The 14933-nt window shown below is 35.9% G+C and overlaps 1 protein-coding gene across 7 annotated transcripts in view; it reads right to left on the reverse strand.

Moving 5' to 3' along the window:
* The window catches only part of bcas3.L (breast carcinoma amplified sequence 3 L homeolog), a 603015-nt gene that overhangs the window by 425850 nt on the left and 162232 nt on the right, over positions 1-14933 (reverse strand). For all 7 annotated transcript variants that reach the window (XM_041582224.1, XM_041582225.1, XM_041582223.1 and 4 more), the window contains one exon: positions 5425-5689. In XM_041582224.1, coding sequence (XP_041438158.1) covers positions 5425-5689 — 265 coding nt within the window. The remainder of the gene's footprint in view (positions 1-5424; positions 5690-14933) is intronic.

Consider the following 14933-nt stretch of genomic DNA (forward strand, 5'->3'; position numbering starts at 1 on the left):
ATGAACTTCTTGCTATCTAACAGTCCCTGCTGTCATTAGAGTTGCCTGAAGGTAAAGCACTCAAATGGTACTTAAAAGTGCATTCACTCTTCTCTGAGGTCAACAATCAACTTTTCTCATAAAACCATACCCTTATCTTCCATCTGTCGTTCCATTGGTAAAGCACTTATTTCTACAAAACCAAACTGAAAAAGTTCAATTAAAATAAATGAATAGAATAAGATGTCAACCCCCACCAACCCTCCAAAGCCTCAAGACCTCATAATCATCCTTCTAAGCCAGCAAATCAATAAGCCAGGAACTAGAGTGGAGGAAAAAATTGAAAAAGTGGAGAAACGATAATTGCACTTTTGCCATATATAGTTAAAAAAAATATGTTCTGTTTCATCAGGACCAGCAGTTCAAAAAAAAGTATCCTCCTTTTTTGCAATAGTATTATTTTGCTTTTCTATCAATGAAATCTAAAGTGAATGCACTCCAATGACTTCAAGATCAATTAACGTGTCAAATAGCTAGCAGCATATACCATTAATTTCAATTAACCACTGAGCTGCTGTTTTCATTCTAAGAGAGATGTTCTAATAGGAAGAATAAAGACCCAGTCTTTTTAACTGTAATCCTAATAGATTAGGATAATTATTATTATACCTTATTTATAGGATTGTCTTATTCCGTGTGATTTCAATTAGTGATATTGATCCTTGCCCCAGAGTAGCACATTAAACTGGTAGAATATTTTGCACAATTTGCAGGGTGAACAAAATAAAATGGAACAGAATAAATGCAGATAGTTCCTAATCAGAATACAACTCAGGGATCTAATACTGCAAAGCAGCAATGCTAATAACTGCACTGCCACAGTGCCTTTTTGTTAGTTCAGAAGCCTAACCAGGCGATGAGTGCAATTACGACAGCTGGGTCAATTACAAATAGGACTTGAAATGCATTAAAACATAACCATTCCAACTCCAAACTGGCACCTGTTGTGCCAAGTGGAAAACCCTAGCTTGGATGCTGTCCACCAAGCGATTTTTATGGCCCCCAGACTGCTCACAAGTAGTGATGCGTGAATCTTTCCTATTTCGCTTCCACAAAAAAATTGCGAAAACTGCTTAATCTTTCTCAAAATGGTGACAAAATTTGTGAAACACATTGAAGGCAAAGGGCGACAATTTTTTTTTTTGCATGCAACTTTTTCTCACTCCAAATGCATTAAAGTCAACGGCCTTTTTTTCTTCCGGCAACTTTCTTGTCGCAGCTAATTTTCCCGAAAAAATTTGCAGATGGGTGAAATGCAGAATTTCACCGCAAATCCATGCCTGGTGAAAAAAATTCACTCATCATTACTCACAAGCTTCATTAATGACATCAAAATATAGTATAGTAAATAATTGGCTTATTATATGGACAAAGAGGGACAGCAGCACTGAGACAAACCAAATGATAGATAGATGATTGATAGATAGACATAGATTGATAGAAAAAGGGACAGACAGAAAGGCAGATAGATAAAGAGATAGATTATAGATAGATAGATAGATAGATAGATAGATAGATAGATAGATAGATAATAGATAGATAGATAGATAGATAGATAGATAGATAGATAGATGGATAGATATAAAAAAGAGAGAGAGACAGAGTTTGTTTTCCTCGGATAAAACGACATATTGAGAGATATATAGGTTGAACATTTTATTCTATAATTATCATTTAAGACTTAGACAGACAGATGATAGATAGATAGATAGATAGAGGGAATAAAAAGCAATGCTACTTAATTCTGCTACTATATTCTAATGTTATATATATTCTAATATTTAATGTTTCCTGTCCAAGCACCATAAATTACTGCTCCCCTTAATATAATTTCTGTATTATTTGGTAATAAAATTAAACACTTGTTTATTTACCTATACAAAATCTCACACAAACAATATCTGTAAATGCAATTTATAAATATGTGTATTCATTTCTAAAATCCAAATTGTTTCCTTTTGGGAAACTATTTTTGTAACTGTATTTGAATTGCTTTGTCTTCATCAAGGAGTGGGTGTAAAAGGAGCAGCACGGAAATTCAAGACAATGATCTTATGATAATTAAAGCTCATGAAAGGTCACTGTCTTTGCTTTGATATTACCAACGACATGGCGTGGGCACAATACTGAATGACAAACATACACCACTGGGTGGATTGCAAGATAACATAACCAAACATAATGATCATTTGACATGTGGAAGCAAAGGAAATGTCTCCTTAACAACTTCTGTCTAAGTTTCCTTTATTTTCCTCCAAGTTACAAATGGAATTGAACACGTCCCTATTTCTATGAGAAAGCCACCCTGATAAAAGGGATTATATTGCACAAATAAACAGTTGGGGGGAGCAGGATGCTGAATACTGTAAATATGATATTTAGAAGACATAAATAGGATAAAGGCAATAACCAAGTGCCATTTGAACAAAAGAATAAATATTTCATGAACATGTGGAACAAAACAATGTCTTGTGAAACACACAACTGTAAACATTTAGAAGTAAAAAGCCACGAACTTCCACTGTTTGAGAGTAGTTTATAATTCTGACATTTTTTATCCTCAGCAGTGTTTCATGCGATCTAAAGCACTTAAATATAACTGCATTTATTTTTTTAAAGGACCAACATTTGGGGTGGCGGCTAGTCTGAGTGACCTCACAAGGAGCCTTATGAGAAAAGGCACTATTTCAGAAAAGTAGATACTTATCTACATCAGCCTGTGAGCATGCACTTAAGGGCACAAATATGACTCTGTAAATGGTATATGCTTGTTTTATTATTGTCAAGCAGCATCATTGGAAATAATAAGTATAAAGCTAAGGCCTGCCGTGGTATATACTTCAATGATTAATACCAAAATCCTCAATTTAACCCCAATAAGACTCAGCAAAACTCAAACAAGGGTATGGCCCAATGTCATCTGGAGGCTGGCTGATGACAGTTACAGGCGGAGCAATGAGGATAAGGAAGAAAATGGTGATATATGGGAGCGGGGTCATGGCAAGTCCAGCGAGTTTGGGCCAGGGCTGATGCAGGTATTGGCAAAATTATAGCATTTGCTTTTCTTCATGCTGCAGTGATATATATCCCAGTCATTCCTGAGACATGAATTCCCGTGTCTTCCTGTTTTCTAACATAAAGATGTACTGCCTTTATAACCTGCTAGATAGAAAATGAATGGCAGTTTCAGAGAATCTGCATTTTCAGTGATTTAAAATGTTGAGCAGACAACTGTTTTTTCTCTGCATTAACCAAAGTCAAATGGTACAGGTCAATTTGCACATATTTTAATGTGAAATCTACTGAAACTTCAAATACATTTTGGAATGCTGGAACAGGAATGATCTCCTGTGGCATCCCTTGACAAACAACAGATTGAAAGAATAGTACAACTTGAGAGTTCCTTCCTGTTCTCTCTGTGATGTCAGAAGCCTAACACCGGCTACATCTGTTGAGTTGATTACATACAGACAATGTCTCCTTCAATAGTAGAATATTTAATTTCATATTTATCATCTAGGTTAAAACAAAACATGTACATTGAAAATTGTTTCATTTGATATCCATATTCCTTGCATCTTATTCTTTCTTAAAAGTTTAGATGTGCAATGCTTAATAAGCGTCAAATACTGTATGCTTCATTAATTGAGGAAGAATTATACACAGGCCATTTTACTAAACGCCTAGAACAAGTAAAAACTATTTAACAATTAAACACTTTACAGACCTCTGTTCTTCAGATTTTTGTTTTACAACACAGAACAGAGAAATCTCACACGTACAAATGGTAAATTGGGTTGTGTCAATGGAACAACTTTAAATAATTCTAATTTCATGGACCGCACAATCTGGGCATGTCTATGTTTAGTATAATTTTGTTGACTGTTCTAAAAATCTCTAAAAATAAAAAAAGCAATATGAACCACAATAGGATTGTTTTGCCTTCAATTAGGATTAATTATCTCTTAGTTGAGATCCACTACAAGATACTGTATTATTATTATGGGGTTTGTGGGAAATGGCTTTCCCATTATCTGGAGCTTTCTGGATAATGGGTTTCAGGATAATATGCCCCGTACCTGTAAAACGTTTTAATGATCAGAACCTTACATGGCACAATGATGTCAGGGTAAGAGTGCACTGCCCTATTTAAATAATATACAAAATAGGCTCCTGAAAGCTATGAATATATCTGCAGTTTGTAAACACACATACAATACCTGAGTATTTAACATCAATTCATATCGTTTTTTTAAATATATGATTAACAATGAAACCCCTTTCTGGGCACTGAGGATATTTATGAAAACACACATAGCACTTACAACACATATAAAATACTCAGGGAAGGTTTATAGTAGTGTGGATTCCAGTGAAACTGGTAGGGATGTGGCTCTTAAAAGCAGGTCTTCATAATTCAAAGTAGGGATGCACTGAATCCAGGATTCGGTTTGGGATACAGCCAGGATTCGGCCTTTTTCAGCAGGATTCGGATTCGGCCAAATCCTTGTGTGTGGCCGAACTGAATCCGAATCATAATTTGCATATTTAAATTAGGTATGTGAAGGGAAATCACGTGACTTTTCATCTCAAAACAAGGAAGTAAAATATTATTTTCCCACTTTTTCCTTTACCGTTTCGGTTCGGTATTTGGCCAAATCTTTCACAAAGGATTCGGGGAACTCGGCCGAATCCCAAATAGTGGATCTGGTGCATTCCTAATTCAAAGCCAAAGTTTTTTTTTTAATAGTTTTATATCAAGTCTCTTCATTGCCAAAGTAATAGTTTGTAACCACAGTTGAACCACATTGGAAAGACAAGACACTTCAATAATATCAAGTGCATTCTACCCTATATACTTCATTTACATTATTTAACATAATTATCTTTCTATCTTAATCCCTGTTTTCTGTGACTATAGATAGTTCTTAAAATTATAACTAAAACCACATTGAAAACAGTAAAGAGCACAAAAACTCCAACTGTACTTATATTCAATAAACAGTATGTCTAGAATCACTGTTCTTTTATTATGGCTTATGAAGATTTCGAAACATAAAGGACATAAATGATCATAACCAGCAAGTATAGGACGAGGAAGCTTACACGCTTTTGTTTAACAATGTGGTGAGAATTACTGAGCTTTCAGTTCATACAAAGGAATTATTGGGTGCTAATAAGGTGCAAAGAACTAATAAAACTAATTTTGCCTACATCTGTTAAAGTAAATTTACCTTACAGAGGTTTTTGCTGACTTGTATGAAAATTGAGATATGCAGCTGCAGTAAAAAGTGGTCTAAGTTAAACAAGTTAAATATACAGTAAAGATGCTTTTTGAAAATATGTGCGTATTGCTATGGAATGTGAATTAGCAGTACTACTCACCATGAAGAGGAGACCCAGATGGACTGCTGGACAATCCTGGCACAGGGCTACAGCGGCCTCCTTGCTTTGATGTCAACTCTTGTTCAATTTCTTCCAGGCCTGCGCTCTTCTGAAAGCGGCTCATGCGGTTGACCACACGGGGGGAGGTGTGTGTACGGACACATGGCTGACCACCATAAGGGTTTATAGGGAAGACGTGGGAGGTGCCACGAAGAGTGCTTACCACCACCCAACGGCAGTCATGGCTGAAACAAATGTCCTGAACCTAAACAGAGAGAAAAAGCCTAAATGTATTTGTAGCAATATAATTAGTACAAATGTTATTTCACTATAACTTACAGTGAAAGCAAATAAAGCCCTGGGAAAAAAACAGGATTGTCACATTAATAATGGTATTTTATTTAATCTTTTTTACAAAACTTCTTGCACATTATAATGCAACTAAATGCCACAATCATTTCTAGTTAACAAAAGTTTATTTGAAACTGAAAATTGGGTGTTACTTTAAATCAGTGCAATTTAGATCCTATACATGGTTTTCACAGAGATCAAAACATAAACTTTGCAACACTTTGCAGCTACAGTAAATGTTATATTCATCATGTAAGGAAGAAAATGTGAGCTAGAATGTTGAGTTATACATACAAGATTGTGAAAAAACAATGTAAACGTTTAAACTAAATGTGTATTTTTTAGCATAGAAAAAATAACTTTACAGAAACTTCCAGTGAGATCAGTAAAAATACTGCTACATTCAATAATACATAATATAGCCTCTATTCTACATTCCCATATTGTATGTTTTCCAGCAATGTACACTTTTAACAAAGTCATTGTAAGTAGTCTATAATATCATATTTACAACACATTCGCCCAAGTATTCAGCTTTTTCATCCAACTGTAAAATCGTGGTTCTTCTCTATATAGCTTTGTAGGTATAAACATTTTCAGCCTTTGTTTTGTGTATAATGATTTTTCTTAAGCTTTTCACATTTATATATAACTGTGATCTAAACCATTTGTCTTATTAGTAATTGAGAATTAAAAAAAATAGTATATGTGACATTAAACCAATACACTATATTCAGAAAAATAGGACCTTATAGCATGCAGCTTGGGCGCATTCTCAGGACTGAAGACTTCAAACTTAATGTGTTACATATTCCAAACTCTGTACAAGAGAGTTTTGTACATAACACTTTGAATCTAATAAATTATCTATTTACATAAACCTCATGTGTAACCTTTTAAGCCAGAATCCCTTGTTCAGAAACACATGCATACACCAGTCATGGGAGACAGTACACATGGAACCAAGCTGCTCTTGGGTCCCTTTTTATTACAAAGTACTTGTGACAAATTAGAAAGCAGCCTAGGAATTTAGAACAGAAAATATTTTCAGGAATGGAACAGACAGATATATGACTGACACACCAAATAATTGGGGAATAATAGGGGAAAAGTGACCTTGAATGATCTTGGGGAAGCTGGGACAGCACTGCAAAAATTGGCAATATAATTTAATAGATATCATGAAATTTTCCAAAAACATTTATGGCATTTAAAAACACAAATCACCATTCATAAGCTTGTGATAATCAGTAATTATTTCAGATCAGTCAGATGACTGAATATAATTCTCAAGCTAGGTATTTTAATATCTTAATCTAATGTAAAAAAAAAAAAAAAAGACGATGTTTAAAAAATCCAGTCATCCAGTATAGATGGGTCAGGAATTCTTGCCATGTCCATAGTGGCTGCAGAAGCTTGTCAAAGAGCACATTTTGACAGATGCAAAAAGAGAATCTTTCCCAATTGACTATAAGAATAATATAGTTATAACTCCTTTCAGAAAGGCTTATTGGATCTCTCTAACAGGCTGTGGTCCAGTGTGATATTTAAGGTTAATTGAAGGCCTAATCCAAGGTAATAAAGATATATAAAGATATATTCAGGTGATGCAATATTTTTTTTTTTATTTTGCTCAGAGCTGAATAGGCAATTTCGTTTTTGAATATTGTTTTGTATTTGTCCAAAACAGGGATGCATGCCTTGTACAGAGGGATATATATGCTATCATTTCATTTGGCTGTTGGACCACAACTCAACTAACTTTACGACACTTAAAGGGATACTGTCATGGGAAAAAAAAACATTTTTCAAAATGAATCAGTTAATAGTGCTGTTCCAGCAGAATTATGCACTGAAATCCATTTCTCAAAAAAACAAACAGATTTTTTTATACTCAATTTTGAAATCTGACATGGGGCTAGACATATTGTCAATTTCCCAGCTGCCCCAAGTCATGTGACTTGTGCTCTGATAAACTTTAATCACTCTTTACTGCTGTACTGCAAGTTGGAGTGATATCACCCCCTCCCTTTCCCCCCCAGCAGCCAAACAAAAGAACAATGGGAAGGTAACCAGATAGCAGCTCCCTAACACAAGATAACAGCCGCCTGGTAGATCTAAGAACAACACTCAATAGTAAAAACCCATGTCTCAATGAGACACATTCAGTTACATTGAGAAGGAAAAACAGCAGCCTGCCAGAAAGCATTTCTCTCCTAAAGTGCAGGCACACGTCACATGACCAGGGGCAGCTGGGAAATTGACAAAATGTCTAGCCCCATGTCAGTTTTCAAAACTGAATATAAAAAAATCTGTTTGTTAAGGAAAAGGTGGAGGTGGAGAGAGAGAGAGCACACTCAGTCCTTAATCCTCAGCACACTCACACATGCGTTAAAAACCCGGTACTCCAACCATTGGGAACGCCGTCACATCCCCCCCATCATAGATAAATCTTCATAAGAACTGAAGCAGCACATGGTATCAAATTGCTGCAAAGGTGTATTAAAAGGATCACATCACATATGCAACGTTTCAGGCATAAGCCAACCTGGCTTGTTAAAAGGCATATACATGACATTGCAAATGTGATCCTTTTAATACACTTTTGCAGCAATTTGATACAGTGCGCCTCTTCAGTGTTTTTTTTTTTTCTCTTTTTTTAACGCATATGTGAGTATGCTGAGGATTAAGGACTGAGTGTGCACTCTCTTAAAATTTTAAAATGTATATCACTTCTCTTGCATCTCCTTACTAAGAGGCAAACTTCTAAAGCCCTGTCATCTTTCTAGATATATTTTATTTTAATACATTTTTATTTTAAATCATCTTAGTAGTACTGGTCTGTCTTACTATAAATTGAACTTCCAACAATGAACAAAAAATGCTACTTCAGCTGTACATCCTCCATTGTCTATTATTAATGCACCTTCTTATACAACCAAATATTTTATTGACTTCAGCACCGCTTAGATGTTTGCTTAGCTTGAAAATTCAATAACAATTTAAGGCTGTTTACAGGAGTTCAGGGACTTTACACAAGAGCCTTTCTGGGACTGTCTGGTCTGCAATGGAAAAAAAATGTTTCAGGTTCTAGGACAAGCAATAATGACTTTTTGGGCCCAAGAGAGCCCCTAGCATTAACCCCATTGCTGCCTTTTGCCACTGGTCAATGATTATATACATAAAGTAAAATAAAATTCTGAAATGTCTATTTAAGTATATTGGTGATCCTGAGATTACCAAAATATTTGGCATACTTTTCATCAAGGGTACACGCAACAAAAATATACAGAATTAGTGGTGATATTTTTGAGCCTCTTTCACAATCTTGGAGCTACACAATCAACATTTGTAATGCTACAAGTAGAAGCCATCACTTCCTGGTTTCTGTGTCTTGCAGACTATTACATGATGTAACATCCACAATTTGTCTCATTAAAAAATACATTAGGTCTGGCCTATGATCACCACCTGCACAATCTAGTATGCAGAATCACAGCAAAAATCAAAAGAGGGATCAGTCATGTGCTTTGTTTTGTGTGGGGGGATAGTCTATTTCAAGTCAAATTCAATATTTGCAATTGAAGAGTGCGAATGCATGCAATCAGTCTTATAAATCCAGTCCGTTGAAAAGGCTCTCTAGTAAAGTGAAATACTTTGTAAGCCCACCAAGTCTCCCCCTTCTATCTATCTCCTATAACTAGTAGTATAGGACAGTATTTGCTTTAACAAAAGACTATGAAAAGATCTGAACTTTCCCTAGGTTTTGGATATGAAACCTAGACTGCTACCATCACGTATTTGTATTATGTCTAGTTTGGGTGCAGTATCCTTTACATTCTTTAATCAACTGTTTATACAACAAGATCAAAGCAAGAAAGTGACCCACTTTTAGCAGCAACTACTGTCGTGTAATGTCACGTTAGTTTGTACAGTGAGCATCCTGTTTATCTGTAGTGCTCTTAAAATATCTTACTGCAATTTTGGTTTATATTTAGAAGTGCCAAGGCATCTTCCCTAATGGATGGGTGGCATACTTAGTTGTTAGAAGTTGCATGTAATCCGAAGTAAGGTCCAGGTTCAAACTTGCTATACCAATTTAACACAGGGTGTTTGGGTTAGCAAAAGTCGCTCAGGTGGAATTTTGTCAATAAAAACACCTTAACTGATCAGAAATCATTATTCACTCAAGGCACAAGATAAACATTCAGTTAAACAGGGAAAGACTGCCAGTTTCAGGTATTCTGAATGTTGGTGCAATCAATGCACAATCCTAGAAAGGCTCATGTGTGCAGTCCCTCAACTCATACACACAACTTCAACTCACTAGGCAACCTAGAAAAGTTAAATCTGTGTTGCACTGGAATGCCAGTGGCCACCAGAAAATCCTTAGACCACACACAACTGTACATGCGATTTTGCCTCTTTAGTGTTTGTCATTCTAATCTCTTCACTTTATACATTATAAATTAAGCTTCTTTGTTGCTCTTCTTACTTCCCATACAGAAAAGAGCAAAATATATAGGCATACAAGTTCACATGGAGGGGCCCTTGACAAATTCGCCCACCAGTTTCCCTTGGTGGGCTAGTCAGGCACTGTCACAGTAGAAACCTCAGGGCCGCAGCAGAACATTTGCCCTCTGGCAGTAGCCTTACATTGTAATTGAGTCTGATGTCATTTAGGGTTCACCTCATTACAGGGCCCTACTTGGGAACTCACTGCCATAAACCTGACAAATACACCTTTTTAGGTGTGTAGATCATGGAGCTGGGGCTACTGATGCTGACAACCAGAAGCAAGTAATGGGCATTTTATTTAAAGTACTTGTACAAAATGTTGTACATCATCCACTATGAAATGTTGTCATTTAATTATTTCCTTTCAACCAAAGTAGCTTACTATAAAGTACAGTGTAGTATTTTTCTGATTTCAGTTCTTCAGTGGCTTGCTCTAAGTCCTGAGAGGCCTCCCCTGAAATTTCCCAGTGTTTGTGTACCATTCAGACAAACAGGTAGAGTCCACAAGTGTAAGATAGCCCTGTACTTACTGTCTACACTGCTGTTGGGCAATCTGCATCAATTTTTTAATCAGCTTGCATAGACTATTGACCTGGATGCAAGTGCTCTGTGCAATTTGCAAAGCAATACTAAATGAGCAGAATATAGCACAATGCAAATACAAACAGATGCTTTTCGGCTTATGAAAGAAATAATTCTAAACAATTTTACATTGTAAATTTTCAAGTTTTCAGTTTTTTTGTAACTGCAAATAAAAACAGTATTTGCTTATTCTTTGGTTCTGACTCTTAAAACAATGTAGCAGAAGTTAAATCTTTCTCTATCAACTGGAATGTTTCATGAGTGGGAACTGGGAGGTCAGAGAATATATAAAGCTAGACAGTCATTGCCTTCAATAACAATATAATGCATAATAACTTTAAAACCACTTGTTTTTTTATTATGTATATTGTAAGGTTGTTCGGAATTACATTCTCTTCCATCATGGAGATGCCCTTAAATGAAATCACATTAAAATATACCAATCTGCTTCTGCTGAGATTTCAGGATCATTTATCATGTGGCACAAAAGGCACAAAAGCTTCAGAAAAAGTTTCAACACTTCATGAAAATAACATCATAGCAAGATAAATCCAAACTCAGATATGAAATGAGTGATGAGCGAGGCAGAAACATATCTAAAGGTGCACTATATTTAACAAGTACAATTAAATTTGAGTGTATCTTTTAAGCCTAAAATCTGAGAAGGTCATCCAAAGTCATATAAATTGTATTCCTTATACATTTTCCAGACTTCCACAAGAGTAAATCCAACTTTTCTCACTTTTTTAATATATAATAGTCCCACAGTGTAGACCACAACTGCACTACTGTTTTGTAAAAAAGCCCTAATAGAGATAGTGATGCATTACAATTTTAACAAGAATGTGTCACTATTCCTATATAAACCCTACTGTTGCTCAACTTTTTCTAATGGAGGTGCAACCTTGCCCTAGCAGTGGCCAGGCCCAGGTACAGAATGTGCACCCTGGCCCATACCATCCCAATCCACTCCTGACTCGCTCCTGCCCTCTGCAAAATATTGTCCTGCTGCACCACCCGAGAAATGCTTTATCATGGCTCTGGTCGGTCCCAAAGGAGGTGTGGGCCTGGATGATGATGTATTTAACTGCAAAAAAATCTAGTTTTAGGGTTAAAAATAAAAAACTCAAATTCTTCAGATTTAGAAAAAACTTTTTTTTTTGAGTTTTGTAAAAAAAAAAAAAAAATACTTGAATTTATGGAGATTTATTATACCCCAAATCTGGAAATAGCTCTAATCTGAAAATACTGCAGCTAAAACGCTGTCGAGGTCATGTAGAAGTCAATGGTAGAGGTCCCTTGAACCATTTGAAGATGTTAATAGCCTTCATGATGTTCAAGTTTTTTTTGGGGAGGGTTTGCCCGAAAACTCGACCAATTCAAGTGTTTTGATTTTTTTGCCGAAAACTCGATCAATTCGAGTTTTCAGGTTGTTAACCTCGAACATGCTGATTGGAGTTTTTTCCATTCAAGTTTTTTTCTTAATTTGGAAAGAATTCGAGTTGTGAGTTCATTCGAGGTATAAAAAAACCTCACAAAGCTCTAAAATTCAACCTTTGATAAATAACCCCCAAAGCGTGATGTCACTCACAAAGTCGCTCTCCTTCAAGTCGACCCAGATTAGTAAATGCTGAGCTGGGGGAGGCAGGGGCGCACCTCCATTAGAAAATATGAGCAACACTTGGGTTTATTTAGGCTTTGTTAATACCTTAAACCTACCACTATCTCTTTAATTCTAAAAATCCTGAAATAGGAGGTAAGGCTAATAAAATCTGGTGATATTATGAAAGTAAAATACAGGTATGGGATCCGTTATCCAGAAACCCATTATCCAGAAAGCTCCCAATTATGGAAAGGCCGCCTCCCATAGACTTCATTATAATCAAATAATCCAAATTTTTAAAAATAATTTCCTTGTACCTTGTACTCGATCCAAACTAAGATATCATTAATCCTTATTGGAAGCAGAACCAACCTATTGTACCTGTACTAACATGTTTCATACTACATTTGCATTAGGCAAATGCTAACAAGGTAAGTAAGCTTATTTAGTATTTATTGATGTGCATTATTGTCTATCTATATCAGACTGCTCCTATTACATGAATGGCAGCAAAAGAGGTGACAAATCAGTAGTCAGAGAGTGAAGAAATGGAAATGTTTAAGCATATAAAGTCCACATGTGCTAGGGAATAAAGAAGCATAACTTCATAACTATCCAAACTGTGAATGTATTTTAACATCGCATGGAAAGGGCAAACGCATCTATCATAAAATTATTTAAACACGATAGCAGGAATACTTCATTTACCAATAATAGCATTCCTCTGGCGATCTCAGGCGCCAACTTTATGCTGCTGCGGAACTGGTTTAATACCTTGGGAGCAGTTAAGAAAGCTAATACTTCTCTTGTTGGTTAAATGTTTGTCTGCTTTACACTGAATCCAGCTACAGGGCTATGCACTGCGTTAAAAGCATGTTAGCAGCACAGACAAATTTGTAAGCACTTTGCTGGTTTTGAAACCTTTTTGGGCAAAGTTGTGATACGCAGGGTAATAAAGCATTTATATGTCTTGCACCACAGATGATTTAATGCTGCATCTATCTATTGGTTTTACCCTATATGCACTCTTAACAGGAAAACTGTTGTCAGATGAAAGCTTTCTCACAAAGTCAGAGACCGCAGAACAGCTTTCTACTCAAATAATTAGGCATGCATTCTCAATTTTATTTTGTTTGCGAGATGACTTATTAAAGGGCCAAGCATCCTAACGTGGCTTGGAATTCTTTGTGTTTCAGCAGCAAAGGATCTTCAGTTTCCATTACCATGTTCATAAAATCATTTAGTATAAAAATGCATCACTAAAACTTCACAGTTACATAAAACACATGCTAAATCAATCAAGCTTCCAAAGAATCCTGGCCAATAGTGTCTTCTGAGATTTCCATGCTTATCATTTCTGCTGAGACACATGTTGCCAGTAGAAACTATACATATGTAAACACAAAAATAAAGTTCAAGCTTCCTGAAAATAGATATATGAAGATGCAAGGTTTATAGGTGCAGATTATTAGTTTTAACAAAGCATATTTTAAGAACATACTCATGCCACAGCACTGTAACTACGGTCTTGCAGCATCAAGGGAAATGTCATACAAAGTGCTTTGTCTGATTTAGTCTCCATGCTGTTTCTTAGGAATTCAAGTGAACTTTTTCCTATAACAGTCAAGAAAAAAAAAACAGCAGGGTTCATAATACTAATAATTACTAATAATGACCTCCCCTGTACCACAGCAAGCTCAGAGCTGCCAATCAGCAATTAGCTGAATCACTGGTTACTAAGAATTACAGTCCAATGTAAGTACGCCAGTTCTCTACGCACCTGAGGCTCTATTTTTACAAGCCAAATCCAGGTTTTAATTCAGGTTAAGGCTGCTTTTTGCATGTATTAATATAAGTGCCAAAAGATGGGCATGCTCTGGCACCAAAGGAAAGGGTACTCTCTGGGCTTAGGGCTCAAGTCACATGACTGGGGCAGCTGGGAAACTGACAAAATGTCTAGCCCCATGTCAGATTTCAAAATTGAATATAAAAATATCTGTTTATTTTTTTCAGAAATGGATTTCAGTGCAGAATTCTGCTGGAGCAGCACCACTAACTGATGTGTTTTGGAAAAAACATGTTTTTCCATGACAGTATCCCTTTAAGGTCCAGAACATCAGCATATATCCTATGATGACTGAACATGATCCTACTAGTATCTAGCTTCTTATATGTAAATTGGCTATTTCAGTGATCAAATTAATAAAGGCAATTAAAGAAAATGATTTCTTAAAATAAAACACATAAAACTCAGACTGCTTTTGTAAACATACAAGCAAAAGGAAAAAGCAGTTTTAGTTTGAACTCAACCCTGCAAATTGCAAGCAGGGAGCTCTAACCACTACCCCATGCTAATGGTGTTCTTGGTGTTTTAGAACATTTATTTCTTAGTAGCCTAATGTCCAGGTGATCACATGATGGTAAAATCACAAATCTTCCTTTCCACACTACAAAC

This window comes from Xenopus laevis, chromosome 2L (genome assembly GCF_017654675.1).
Source record: "Xenopus laevis strain J_2021 chromosome 2L, Xenopus_laevis_v10.1, whole genome shotgun sequence".
NCBI lineage: Eukaryota > Metazoa > Chordata > Amphibia > Anura > Pipidae > Xenopus > Xenopus laevis.